The 13158-nt window shown below is 40.1% G+C and overlaps 1 protein-coding gene across 2 annotated transcripts in view; it reads left to right on the top strand.

Moving 5' to 3' along the window:
• Casr (calcium sensing receptor) overlaps positions 1-13158 on the top strand; it is an 86077-nt gene that overhangs the window by 47722 nt on the left and 25197 nt on the right. For both annotated transcript variants that reach the window (XM_063225077.1, XM_063225078.1), the window contains exons 2-4: positions 380-807; positions 6095-6401; positions 10095-10979. In XM_063225077.1, coding sequence (XP_063081147.1) covers positions 539-807; positions 6095-6401; positions 10095-10979 — 1461 coding nt within the window. In that variant the 5' untranslated portion in view covers positions 380-538. The remainder of the gene's footprint in view (positions 1-379; positions 808-6094; positions 6402-10094; positions 10980-13158) is intronic.

Consider the following 13158-nt stretch of genomic DNA (forward strand, 5'->3'; position numbering starts at 1 on the left):
TGCTTTGTTCTGTATTTTCTACAAGAATAAGTTGATAATAAAAGATCATTAACATTATAGTAAAAGGATCTGCTACCTCTAAACCCAATTCTGTGCATTATTCATGCAGAAGAATGAATGGAACACACCCCAAAAGTAGCATCAGTGGAGGCCCCAAAACAAGGCCTTTCATAACAGAACACAGTCCTTCCGTGATGTGGGCAACTGAAGTGTTCCGTATCGTATATGCAGTGCTATAAAACTGTGACTCTAAGTCATGACTTTATCTGCTCCCTTTAAGCCCCTCTAAGTGGAAATTCTGAGGCACCTCTGCAGCAGTCATTATAATAAGATAGGACATAGATTTCACCGAGTGAATTTTGCCTCTTTTTTCTTTTAGAAAACATCACTGACAGCCTCCACAGGATGTGGCCTCTGAACACTCAAGGACCACCCACCCTACCTGTCTGCAATGGAGAAGGCAGAAACGGAATTGCAAACACCAGGGCTTCTGTTGTGTTTGTGATCACTCTGTAGACATGCCTCCCCACCGCAAGGTATGAGCTGCGCCAAGAGAGAAAGTTCTTGGGGCCCTCAAACCACTGTCACCATTGTGTCTCTGCCCTGGAGAGAAGGCAGAATCATGGCATTTTACAGCTGCTGTTTGGTCCTCTTGGTCCTCGCCTGGCACTCCTCTGCCTATGGGCCTGACCAGCGAGCCCAGAAGAAAGGAGACATTATCCTCGGTGGGCTCTTTCCTATTCATTTTGGAGTAGCAGCCAAAGATCAAGATCTAGAATCAAGGCCAGAGTCCGTGGAATGTATCAGGTAAGGCAAGGAGCTGAATCTGAGTGTCTTTTCTGTGTATTTGGAAGCTATATCACACCCAAAATAGCTTTTTAAGCCTTGGTTCTCTTTTTTTCAAAAATACTGGTTCCTAAATCATGATAAAGCTTCTTGCCCTCCCCGTTTTTTTTCCCCTAAAGAATTTTTTTTTTTCCAAAGCTAAAATGTCAAGGGTACCCAGTAAAAAATCCACAGCCTGCTAACACCCAGCCCTTTGGTAGAGAGTTCACCACTTTTTACCCACCTGGTGGCAGCACCTGGCAACAGTGTGGCTTAATGGGAGCCGGAGTACCCAGAAAAGGTGAATAGAGCAAACTTTAGTAGTAAATTCCCTCCTAACCTTACATACCTGCGTGTTGGCTGATTCATTTTCTCCGTCTACCACCCCCACGCTGCAGCCGTGGCCTTTTGAAACTGTTCCCATTAAAAAGTTCTCATAAAAAGCTGAATCCTCACCTCCATCTCCACCCACCTGCTGGTAGCCTCACCAGCTCCCACAAACAGAATATACTTCGTATAGGTTGGGCAGCCTAGACCGCAGAGTGGCTTCTCAGTGCACTCTCCCTTCAGCCCCCTGAAGACAGCAAATGCATCCTAGTAAGTCATGTCTCTGCGAACACAAATAGTCTCATTTTTCTCATCAATCACATTCCTCCAGGATGTGACTTACAGATACCTCGCTGCTCTGGCTGTCTTCTACTTGACTCCGCCTAATGACCTTTTTACAATATGGAATACAGGTGCAGAGCACCCTTTGCAGTAAGGTGCTCCAAGTAAATGACACTGTATCACTTCTTTAATCAGGACATCAGCAGCCACGACTGCCCTCCAAAGCCTGACCCAGTTTCTCAGAGAAAACAACACTTCCTATTTGAGACTAGCACCTTCTAGAAGGGATTCAGCACTTCCCTTGATCTTCCTGATGCCCCCAAAATGAAAATAAAAGTAGGATTATGGAAAATTGGATTTCTGTTCATGCTCTAGTGGGAGCCAGTATATTAGATAACATGTGCATACTTTCTTATGCATGAAGAAAAACTAAGTGCAAAATTTATGTTGACTGTATCTTGCATGTGACCCATGTGGACAAATACTCCATGTCACTCCTTTCTGGACAGATATATATATATATATATATATATATATATATATATATATTTCCCATGTATATACAGAGCTGAGATCAAGAAACCTTCCTTGAAATAATATGATTTTTAAGTAAATTGAAAAACGATAGCAAAGTAGCTTAGAAGTGACTTTATATAGGGAAAACTTCTTAGTATCACTTAATTAGTTTTCAGGTTAAAACTAAGTACTTAAATAAATGAAGGAAATATAAGGCAACAAAGGAAGAAACAAAGAAGCATAAAGAAGGAAACACAAGCAAATAAATGAAGGTGTCTTAGTTACTTTTTACTCATCGCTGAGACAAAATACCTGAAGCCCAAAGTTGGGAAAGGAAAGGTTTATTTCTTACAGTTTTTGGAGGTTTCAGTCCACACTCAGTTGGCTCCAAGGCAGGCGGGCACGGTTGGGCCGCAGTTCATGGCGGCTGCAAACAGCAAGCAGGAACCAGCAAAGAGCAAGACACACCTTCTTCTGCCATTACATCACATCCTGGCTCCACCCCTAAGTGGGTGTAGCATTAACACCATCAATCCAAGCACTAGACAATGAACCATCATAAATGCACAATGCAAACTCATGAGGCCTGAGGGACACAGACATAAACCATGACAGAAGGAAACATAAAGAAAGAAATTATGACCAAATTCAAAATTATCAAGATTCAACACTCAAAACTCAATAGCATTCCTGTACACAAGTAACAAACTCACAGAGAAAGAAATTAGGGGAACCACATCTTTCAAAGTAGCATCCAAAAAATACTTAGGAATCAGTCTAACAAGGGAGGTAGAAGACCTTTAACGTGACAACTACAGTGCTCTGAAAAAGGAGATCAAAGAAGACATCAGAAAATGAAAAGACATCCTTGTTCTTGGGTAGGAAGAACAAATACAGCGAGAATGGCTATACTCCCCAAATTGTACATATTTAATGCAATCCTGATCAGTACCTCACAGAATTAGAGAAAATAATCCTAAAATTCATTTGGAGCCAGAAGAACCTTATCTTTGCAAAGGGGTCAAACACCTTTACTAGAATAAAGATAGCGTCTTTAATAAATGGTGCTGGAAAAACTGGCTTTCCACACACTGATAAATAAAACTAGACTCATGTCTCTCATCATATGCTAAACTAAAATCAAAATGGATCAAAGATCTAAATGTTAAAACAGAAACACTAAATCTCCTGGAAGACAGACTATGTAGAACTGTTGAAGACAGGCATGGGCAAAATCTGTATGAACAAAACCCAAATCAAATGAGAAATACTACAAAGAATCAGCATCTGAGATCTCATTATTATAAAAACTTTTGTGCAGCAAAAGAAGCTATCAATAAAGAGACAACCCACAGAGTGGACAAAAAATTTTGCCAGATGCTCCTCAGACAAAGGGACATTCTAATATCTAGAATAGATAAAGAACAAAAAACAGCCAGGGATTTAGCTCAGCAGCTCAAGGGCTTGCCTGGTAAGTGCAAGGTTGTGAATTCAGTCCCTGGTACCAAAAAAAGAAGAAAAAGGAGAAGAAGAAGAAAAAGGAAAAGGAAAACTAAAAAATGTATTTCTCTCAAATAAATATATGAAAAAATGTTCAACATCACTGGTCATTTGAGAGATGCAAATTAAAATAGCATTGAGAGTCCATCTCACTCCAGAAAGAGTGACTATTATCAAGGAATCAACCAATTGGGGTTGGGAATTTAGCTCAGCAGCAGAAGTGCCAGCCTTGCAAGCACGTGGTTGTGAGTTTGATACCCAGAATCACAAATAAATAAATAAATAAATAAATAAATAAATAATAAATAAAAGAAAGAAAGAAAGAAATCAACCAATAACAAATGCTGGTGGGGCTGTAGGGGAAAAGGGATCCTTCTTCACTGTTGGTGCAGCCACTGTGGTAATCAGTGTGGAGAGTCCTGAAAAAAACTAGAATTAGAGGTTCCATTTGACCCAGTTATTCTCCTTCTTGGTATCTTCCCAAAAGAATTTAAAAGTAACGTACCACAACAAGATATGCACACCCATGTGTGTAAAGGCACAGTTTATAATGCTAACCCTTGGAAACAGCCCAAATGCCCATTAACCAATGAACGGAAAAAAGATTTTTTTGATACACTGGAATACTACTCATCCATAAAGAAAGATAAACTTGAGACATTTCTAAGCCAATGGATTCCTTTTGAGACCATACTCAAGTGAAATAAATTGGACACATGTAAATAATGAAGTTTCTCTTGTGTGAGAAATCCCAAGTATAAGTAAGGACCAAAATGTATAATAGATATTGAGAAATAAAAAGAAAACGCTCAAGTGGGAAGGAGAAGTGGGTAGGGGAGAGGGAGAAAGGAAGGATGGGAAAAGAATAAAAAGGAGAAAACAAGGAAAATTGGAAACAAAGCTTTTGTAAATAAGGAAAGGGAGAGGGGTTGAAAGGAGGGGAGGGGAATGGGAGGAAAAGAAGAATCAAGATATATCATGTAGAGGTACAAACTCTCTGTGATGAATGTGATTCTTTTGTATATCTAAAATGTACCAATAAACTTAATTTAAAAATTCTTTAAATAGAAAAAAACAAGTAAATGAAAGAAACACAAAGAAACAAAGGGAAAATGTCATACTTAAAATTAGAAAAGAAACCTGAACAATGCAGTGGAGGATGACAGATCAGATTTCTTACTTCCTGCCTGTTCAAGTCATGAAACCCACAATGCAAAGGGAGCCCTCCGCGTGCAGAGGGGTCTCCCTGCGACCTGGGTAAGCTGAGTCAGCACATTAATTTAGTCCTCGCCTGGATCCAAGTACTGGTTGTGTGAAAACTGTGTCACTGTCTTTGTTAATTTGCTTGATTCCTCCTTAAAGTAGTATTCCTCTTTGAAAAATGCTGCATGTTCATTTTAAAATATGATGTATAAATAAGCTAAAAGCACACAGTTTTAAAGCTCATCATTCTGCCACCCAGAAACAACCACCATGTTAGACACTTTCATTTGTTTGCTTACAAAACTGAGACCTCTTGTTTCTCAAAATTTCCCCCTTGACCTCCAGGAATCTCATAATCTAAATTTATGTCTTGTCTGCAAATATCAGATTATTTTTAGGCTCCCACATATTGATGTCCTAATCTGGTTATATTTTCCCTGGTATTTTTTAAATGTGTGTGTTACCTTTATTAAAGTAGCTCAGATCAACTACTGCAAATTCTTTGGTACTGGAGCTAAAAATAAATGACTCAGTGAATTACTAGTATCAAAGAATATTACTGGTTACTAAAGATTGTAAATCACTAATAATAATCTTTGTCATTATTACTCCCTAATTCTGGGAAGAACCCTGGTGAAACATACCTAATATGTCATTATCCTCATAGTCACCTTAAAGAGGCAAGTGAGTGTAGACTGGAACAACCACTGTGGAAATCAGTTTGTAGATATTCATCAAGGATCTAGGATTGGAGGTCCCACTTGAAGTAGCTGTTCCCCTTCTAGGTATTCTCCCAAAAGAATTAAAAACATCATACCTTGGTGATACATGTTCACTCATGTTTATAGCAGCACAATTTGTAGTAGCTAACTCTTGGAAACCACCCAAATGCCCATCAATTGTGCAATGGATAAAAAAGATGTTTATACAGTGGAGTACTACTCAGCTATAAATAAGATTAAACTCAAGGCTTTCATAGGTAAATGGATACAATTTGAGATTACATTCATAAGTGAAATGGGAGAAAGGAGAAAAGAAAGACTGGGTGGGGAGAGAGAAAGAATACAAGATAACTATACTACTAATCTCTGTTAGTTCATCCGAAAGAACAGTTTGTGCTTTCATTGTTTGATCAATTTTTCATGCCTATATCTTATAATCTGAGCAACTACTTCGAAGATGACAATATGTAATATAATAACCATTGTTAATCTCCTATTGTTTTGTTTTAAAATTTATTGCTTTTATTCTTTTTTCATTTTAAAATTTAAAAAAATGAGGTAAGTGGCATCCCAAATTTAGTAGAGGACCTTGAGTCTTAGTGAGCCCCAGATGAAACCAAAGAGTGACAGAGCCATGGGTCAAACCCAGCTCTGCACAGCCCTCACCCCAAGACGGTTAACCAGCCAGCTCTCCATCTCCCTCTGCTTCTGTTTTCCAGGTATAATTTCCGTGGATTCCGCTGGTTACAAGCCATGATATTTGCCATAGAGGAGATCAACAGCAGCCCCGCTCTTCTCCCTAACATGACACTGGGGTACAGGATATTTGACACTTGCAACACCGTTTCAAAGGCCTTGGAGGCCACCCTGAGTTTTGTGGCCCAGAACAAAATTGATTCTTTGAACCTGGATGAGTTCTGCAACTGCTCCGAGCACATCCCCTCCACTATCGCTGTGGTGGGAGCAACTGGCTCCGGCGTGTCCACGGCGGTGGCTAATCTGCTGGGCCTCTTCTACATTCCCCAGGTAACACTCTTCCCACGCAGCCACGGAGGGCGGAATGAGACAGCAGACCCAACAGGGTGCGGGTTGGACCTGTGGTGTCCGGAAAGCTTGCTATTTCCCGTGTCTCTGATTTTACACTGGCACCAAGACCTTCCGTGTGTCCTGGCCCTTTCGGACTTAGCGGTGCCAATTAAACCTACCCTCCCAGAATTCTTCAACTGTACCATGGATGTGGTCTCTCTTCCCAGGTGTTCAATTGCTTACTTGCCTATTCATTCCTTTAGTACATGACTTTGTGTTTGCTTTTACTGGAAGGAACAAGACCACTCAATGTAAATCCAACTTTGAAAGGAAAAACAGTTTCTATTTCCTCAAAATCCACTTCTTTACCATCTGGTTAAAAGTTTAGCTCAGAGATAAATAGAGTATATTTTTTCACAAAACAAGAACTTAATCATTGTCTTGCATATGCAAGAACTGAAGATGTGTCTGATTCATTTGACAAATATTTATGGAGCATATATGAATAAGTGATCACCACCCTGCAAGAACGGAGCCTCCATGGAAGATAGTTTCGTCTTTAAACACTAACAATTCACAGAAACGAGTGCTTTGGTAAACATTTATTCAGTGTTGCCTTTTTATACCCTAAAAATGATAGAAAACTCCAAATGCCATTTTATTATCTGATTTTCCCCCTTGATGCTGTAAAGCAAACCTTTTTTCCATTTAATATCTATGGCTCTGTGACATCATTTTATGGTAGTAAAAATTTGGAAACAACCTAAATGTCCATAGATAGGAGAATTAGCCCAATTGTGATTCAACTTTCATATCAATTTTTAAATTATAAATTATCCTTTAAATTTTTTTTCAATGTTTCATATGAATATACTTCATATTCAACATTTGCATTTTAAGAGTATCTTTAACAAACTCAGATTTCAGTAAGGAAGACTCTTGGTGATTGTTACTATCTTTATAGATGCATGTGACAATAGAAAAAGCCTTTTCATCATTTACTGATACTTCAGAAAATTAAAGGTGTTCCCCGTGGGAAAGCCCTGGCTTTGTACCGTTTATGGCAGACTGATTTGACAAAGCCTGTATTAGTAAACGTGTTGGGCATATTTAAATTTAGCATATTAAACAAAATTATTTTAAATGCACAGCTAAAATAAGTTGGTACCCCTCGGCCAACAAGCATAACAGGTAACTGCAGTCAAGTTCAGAAAGAATCTGAAAGAGAAAGTATTCCTTCTGCAAGGTTTAAATGAAAGATAAGGTGAAGTTGAATTTGAATTATAGAAGCACTGAGCACACAGTAGTGATTACTGAACTTATGTTAGTTTGCCTACAGGGTAGGTTCTCTGCCGTGGCATACAGTTGGAGTCAGTGGGGAGTTTTTAAAATACTTATGACCTACTCTGGTTTCATTTCAGATGGTGTAAATCTTTTGCCTTATAAAATACTCATGCCCAGCTCCCACTTCTGGAGGTCATGGTTTAATTGGGCTGAGACACAGTCTGGCTCTGGAGTCTTCCAAGCTCTCTGGTGGATTCTCTTGTGTAGCAGGGTGGGAAGCCCTCTGCAGGGAGGGATCAGTTGTCCAGTGATGTATCCTATGCCAGTCACGCCACCAAGTGGATAGACAAAGCAGACCAGCTAAAACAAACCATGGTTAGACTCGTTTTCTGAATCATTTATGAAATTCTTTTCTCTTACAAGAAAAATCTTGTGTGTTTTTAAGACTTCTTTGGGAATGAAGGCAAAAAGTATTTCTCCCACTTTATAGGTTCCCGTTTGAAAACTGGTCAAATATTATAAATACATTCTTCAAGAGAATATATTCATGAGAAGCATTTGTACTTTTAATTTTTATCCCTTTAAAGCCCTTTTGGTCCAGTTTTCAAATGAAAACCAAGAAGCAAGTAATCATGGATGGACCTAAGCGTAACAGAGCTGTGATTCTGCCTACAAAATAGTAAGCCTTGTGTTTGCAAAAATCTGATTTAGAAGCTTATTATTTGAGTTTGCAAACAGAGCTTTCAAAAACTAATAACATCTAAACAAATTGCTTAATTCAACCACCCACCTGATGAACTCATGTAGTACAGCAAAAAGGGCTTACTCTGATAAAAGGGAAAATGTCAATTTCCGATTATATCTCCTGAAATCAAAGATCTTGTCAGAAAAATAAAGTTTAGCCTTTAGTAAATTTGGTTCAGTTCTTTCACAAATCAATCCTTTTTATGCTTTCAATGTCAACAGAAAAAAATTGCATTGGCAATTTTTATTTAAAAGCATTAAACATAGAAAACTAATTGTTTCACTGGGCAAGAATTATTAAAAAAAGATCCCCCCCAGCAAGTGTCTTCAACTTGTGTTCTTAAGTTTTAAAACTCTCTAGAAAACTAAAGAATAAGAGGTAGAAAACACTACTTTGTTTCCTAGAAGAAATTTCTTGAAGAGTAAAAATATTTTGTTCTTCAGAATCCATGGTCCAATAACTGGAACTCCCTAACCAGTGAGCCATGGTGAGCATAGCACTGCCTGTGCACCAACCAACACCTTCTCAAAGGTGCTGATCCTCAAGCTCTGAGATGGCCAAGTGGGATCAGCACACATCCATCAGAGATAACCAGCATCCTCCATTTATCCCATCCTCGGAGCCATGATAAGGAAAAATGTTGGGAGCCCTGCACGTGCCCGTAGGATGTGGTCACTTCTTCAGGCAATGCTGTCTTAACATCAAAAGCACAGCTTTTCCTCCTTGTTGATGCACACCCATGTGCAGAGATAGAACTTCCTGTCTCCTATGCAGTGGGAAAATATCAGTGCAGCTTCTCCAGGATTATTTTTCAGCCTCTGCAAGGTTTGGGGGAGCTGCTTATCAAGTAGACTCAGTCATCACAGATAGTTGAACAAAGAAATTTGCTCAAAATGGTGGCTGAATCACAAAGGATTCTGGGAGGAAAGATTGTTTTCTAACTATACTGAGTGATGTTCATAGTTGTGGTATTAGGGAATTGAGCCTAATGAGCCTAAGGAGACTAATGGAGAGAAATCATTTTCAGAAATGACTGTAACTGAGATTACTTTTACCTGAAGTATGGGGAAAGGGGACATCCTAAAGGATGACAAGAAGAGGGAAACTGAGCCAACCAGGAAAAGGGAAGCCTTGAAGTTTTTCTGAAGAGCCCTAAGTTCATAACCCATAGGAAACCTGATCAAAGGTGGTTCATGGACAAAGCGTTCATCACAATAAGGGTAAACTGTAATATCCAGATCAGAGCAGAGCCTGGCAGGCAGAAATTGGGCACATGGATATGTTATAACCAGTGAGGCAACACAGAGAAGGTTAGAAGACACATGAAAAGGTGCATAAAGTCTGCCCCTGAGGGGATAAGTACATCCCACTCTTCCTGGGCCAACTGTACCACCAGATCCAGTTTTGAAGCATCACCCCTTGGGAGACTAGGAGCACCTCCATAAACTTACAGGCGGTTGGCTGTTCATGCTGGGATGAAACAGATTCTGGCTTTTCTCATCCTTATATTCTGTCCACAATGAACAACATTATGAACAAAAAACAACATCTAAAAAAACTTGGAGGCTCAGCCAAGACCTCCTTCCCTCCCTCCCTGCCTCCCTCATTCATTCATTCATTCATTCATTCATTCATTCATTATGTGTTCTTGATTTTTTTCTCAGGTCAGTTACGCTTCCTCTAGCAGACTCCTCAGTAACAAGAATCAGTTCAAATCCTTCCTCCGTACCATCCCCAATGATGAACACCAAGCCACAGCCATGGCGGACATTATCGAGTATTTCCGCTGGAACTGGGTAGGCACGATTGCAGCTGATGATGACTATGGCCGGCCAGGTATCGAGAAGTTCCGAGAGGAAGCGGAGGAGCGTGACATCTGCATCGACTTCAGCGAACTCATCTCCCAGTACTCTGATGAGGAGGAGATCCAGCACGTGGTGGAAGTGATCCAGAATTCCACAGCCAAGGTCATTGTCGTCTTCTCTAGTGGCCCAGACCTAGAACCCCTCATCAAAGAGATTGTCCGGCGCAACATCACAGGCAAGATCTGGCTGGCCAGTGAAGCGTGGGCCAGCTCCTCCCTGATCGCCATGCCTGAGTATTTCCATGTTGTGGGTGGCACCATTGGGTTTGCTCTCAGGGCTGGGCAGATTCCAGGATTCCGGGAATTTCTGCAGAAAGTTCATCCCAGGAAGTCTGCCCACAATGGTTTTGCCAAGGAGTTTTGGGAAGAAACATTTAACTGCCACCTCCAAGAAGGTGCTAAAGGACCTTTACCCATGGACACCTTCCTGAAAGGTCACGAGGAAGGTGGCACCAAATTAAGCAACAGTTCCACCGCCTTCCGACCCCTCTGTACAGGGAAGGAGAACATCAGCAGTGTTGAGACTCCTTACATGGATTATACACATCTACGGATATCCTACAATGTGTACTTAGCTGTCTACTCCATTGCCCATGCCCTGCAGGACATATATACCTGCTTACCTGGGAGAGGGCTCTTCACCAACGGCTCCTGTGCAGACATCAAGAAGGTGGAAGCGTGGCAGGTAAGTCCACAAGTAGGTAGTAGTTCGCTGCATAATGAGGCAGAAGTGGTAGGTTCAGGCAAGACATAGTGGTTACTTGAGAAGAGTAGTATCTAAATGAGGCCACTAAATGTATCTGTGCACACAAGGGATTTCTTCAAATGTCTAAGCAACTGACTTCTGCCAAATTGATGGTGATTACTTTAATTAACGATTAGACTCAACTGTTTATTAATCTAGTGGTCCTAAAGTATTGCTCTTAAGCATTTTCAAGTCTGGAACAGATACAGTGCTGGGTAGAGTGTTTTTCTAATGCTTCAATTCATGATAGTGATCACTCATGAGTAACCAGTATTTGTCAAATATTTAATTCATTCAGTGGAAAACTGCTCTGTGTTCACATAGTACATCTTCCTTTGTTTCTCAAAGCTGTGCTAAGCCACTCAACCAACCAACTAAACAAAAACTAAGCACACAAGCATATCAAGATGCAGAAAACAAACATTTCTTCAGGAATTCGGTATTGAATAGTTTAAGAGGAGCACTGAAGCTGGGTGTGGTGGTGCATGCCTATAATTCCATTACTCAGGAGGCTGAGGCAAGAGGATTACCACAAGGTTATGGCCATCATAAACTACATAGTGAGTTCAAGGTTGGCCTTTGGCCTTAACTATATGACAAGAGCTTGTCTCCACAATAAAGAAAGGAAAAAAAGAAGGAAGGAAGGAAGGACTAATAGAATCAGAACTTAAGTGAAGGTCCTATGCTCATTTTATAGTGCAATTTTCAGTTATACATAGGAGGGACACCATAATGGTTTTCACTTGGTAAAACTTCTGAAGAAAATAATCTACTCTGACTTGTATCCTTGATTGCTATTCCCGTCTTGCATATATGGCCCAGTTTTGTCAATCAGACTGTGGTTTACACTCCTTGTATGTTTTTCTCAGCTCCAGATTCTTCTATCAGAAAGAATACACAATAGTAAGGTGGTGGCTCCTTGAATTTGAAAATGACCCAGCCCCTAGCTTCCTCTGCAGCACCCCATTCTGATGCATGTGATTTGGGGCCACCACTTGAAGTCAATTTCTTTCTCTTTAAAAGGACCTAATAACGCCTGGCTTACTGTCCATCCTTGGTGGAAAATAGCATGAGATGACAAATATAAAAGCAATTTGTAAACTTTCAAGCTCTAAACAGATGTGTGATTATCATAATATTTTAGTATGCTCCTAATAAATCAATCAGCTAAGCAAAAAGCAGTAACTTTGTATACAGAGCCCAACCATCACAGATCCTTAGGAACGATTTCAAAAAACAAAGACTATACACCTTGTATGGCCCATGAGTTTGGAGATTTTCATAACAGAATAAGGAGTCGTTGTCACAGATGTGCAAGCTCACAGTCTTTCTTATATAAGAAAGTCTCACCCAAATTGCCTCAAATTTCTAACTTCAGTGGGGCACTCAAATCTTACGCCTTCACACTGAATTCCTATCCCGGGAGATAGAGGAGCTCAAACAAAGGCCAAAGATTAAGGAGCCATGATGCTAAGATGTAGGATTTTAAGTAGAAGGAGTCTTTGGGTAGTAAATACTAATGTCTTTCCCCTCTTCACTTTTATATTGAAAAGCCTACAAGCGTAGTGGGTTGAAGGCAAAAGAGGCTTCTGGTGGAAAACCTGGCTCTTCAGTAACTTTTCTCCATACAAAAGTATGATTCGGATTGTCTAGCAGATGTTGGAGGGTAGGAGGAGGGTATAGTGAAGATTGGGTCTTTTAGCTGTAATAAGAAAACTCAAACCAAATTTACTTGAACAGAAGAATTAAAAAAGTGGGAATGTAGTGGTTCCTGTTGTCAAAATTTGCAGAAGTATTTTGGGTACTGTAAAATACTTTCATCTCCTTCTCTCTCTTCCTTATTGCCCAGGATTAGCTATTTTCAGCCTCTGAACCAGCTTAAAACTCATAACACTCTTGCTGCCAGGATGTCTTTCTTTCTTAGGACCTCTGGTAAAACCCCAGACATCATGTTGATTGACCAGTCTGGATCGTGAATCCAATGCTGATGCCAAGAAGTCCTTTCACAGCACCAAAAGAGAGGGTAGAGGAGTTGGTCTCAGAAAGGAAATTAGGGCACTGCTACCACAGGAGGAAAAAGTAGGAACAAAGCAACCAAAAATTAAAATGTCCACAGATA

The sequence above is a fragment of the Cavia porcellus genome, unplaced genomic scaffold (genome assembly GCF_034190915.1).
Source record: "Cavia porcellus strain 051 isolate PalLab524CR breed Dunkin Hartley unplaced genomic scaffold, mCavPor4.1 scaffold_15, whole genome shotgun sequence".
Lineage (NCBI taxonomy): Eukaryota > Metazoa > Chordata > Mammalia > Rodentia > Caviidae > Cavia > Cavia porcellus.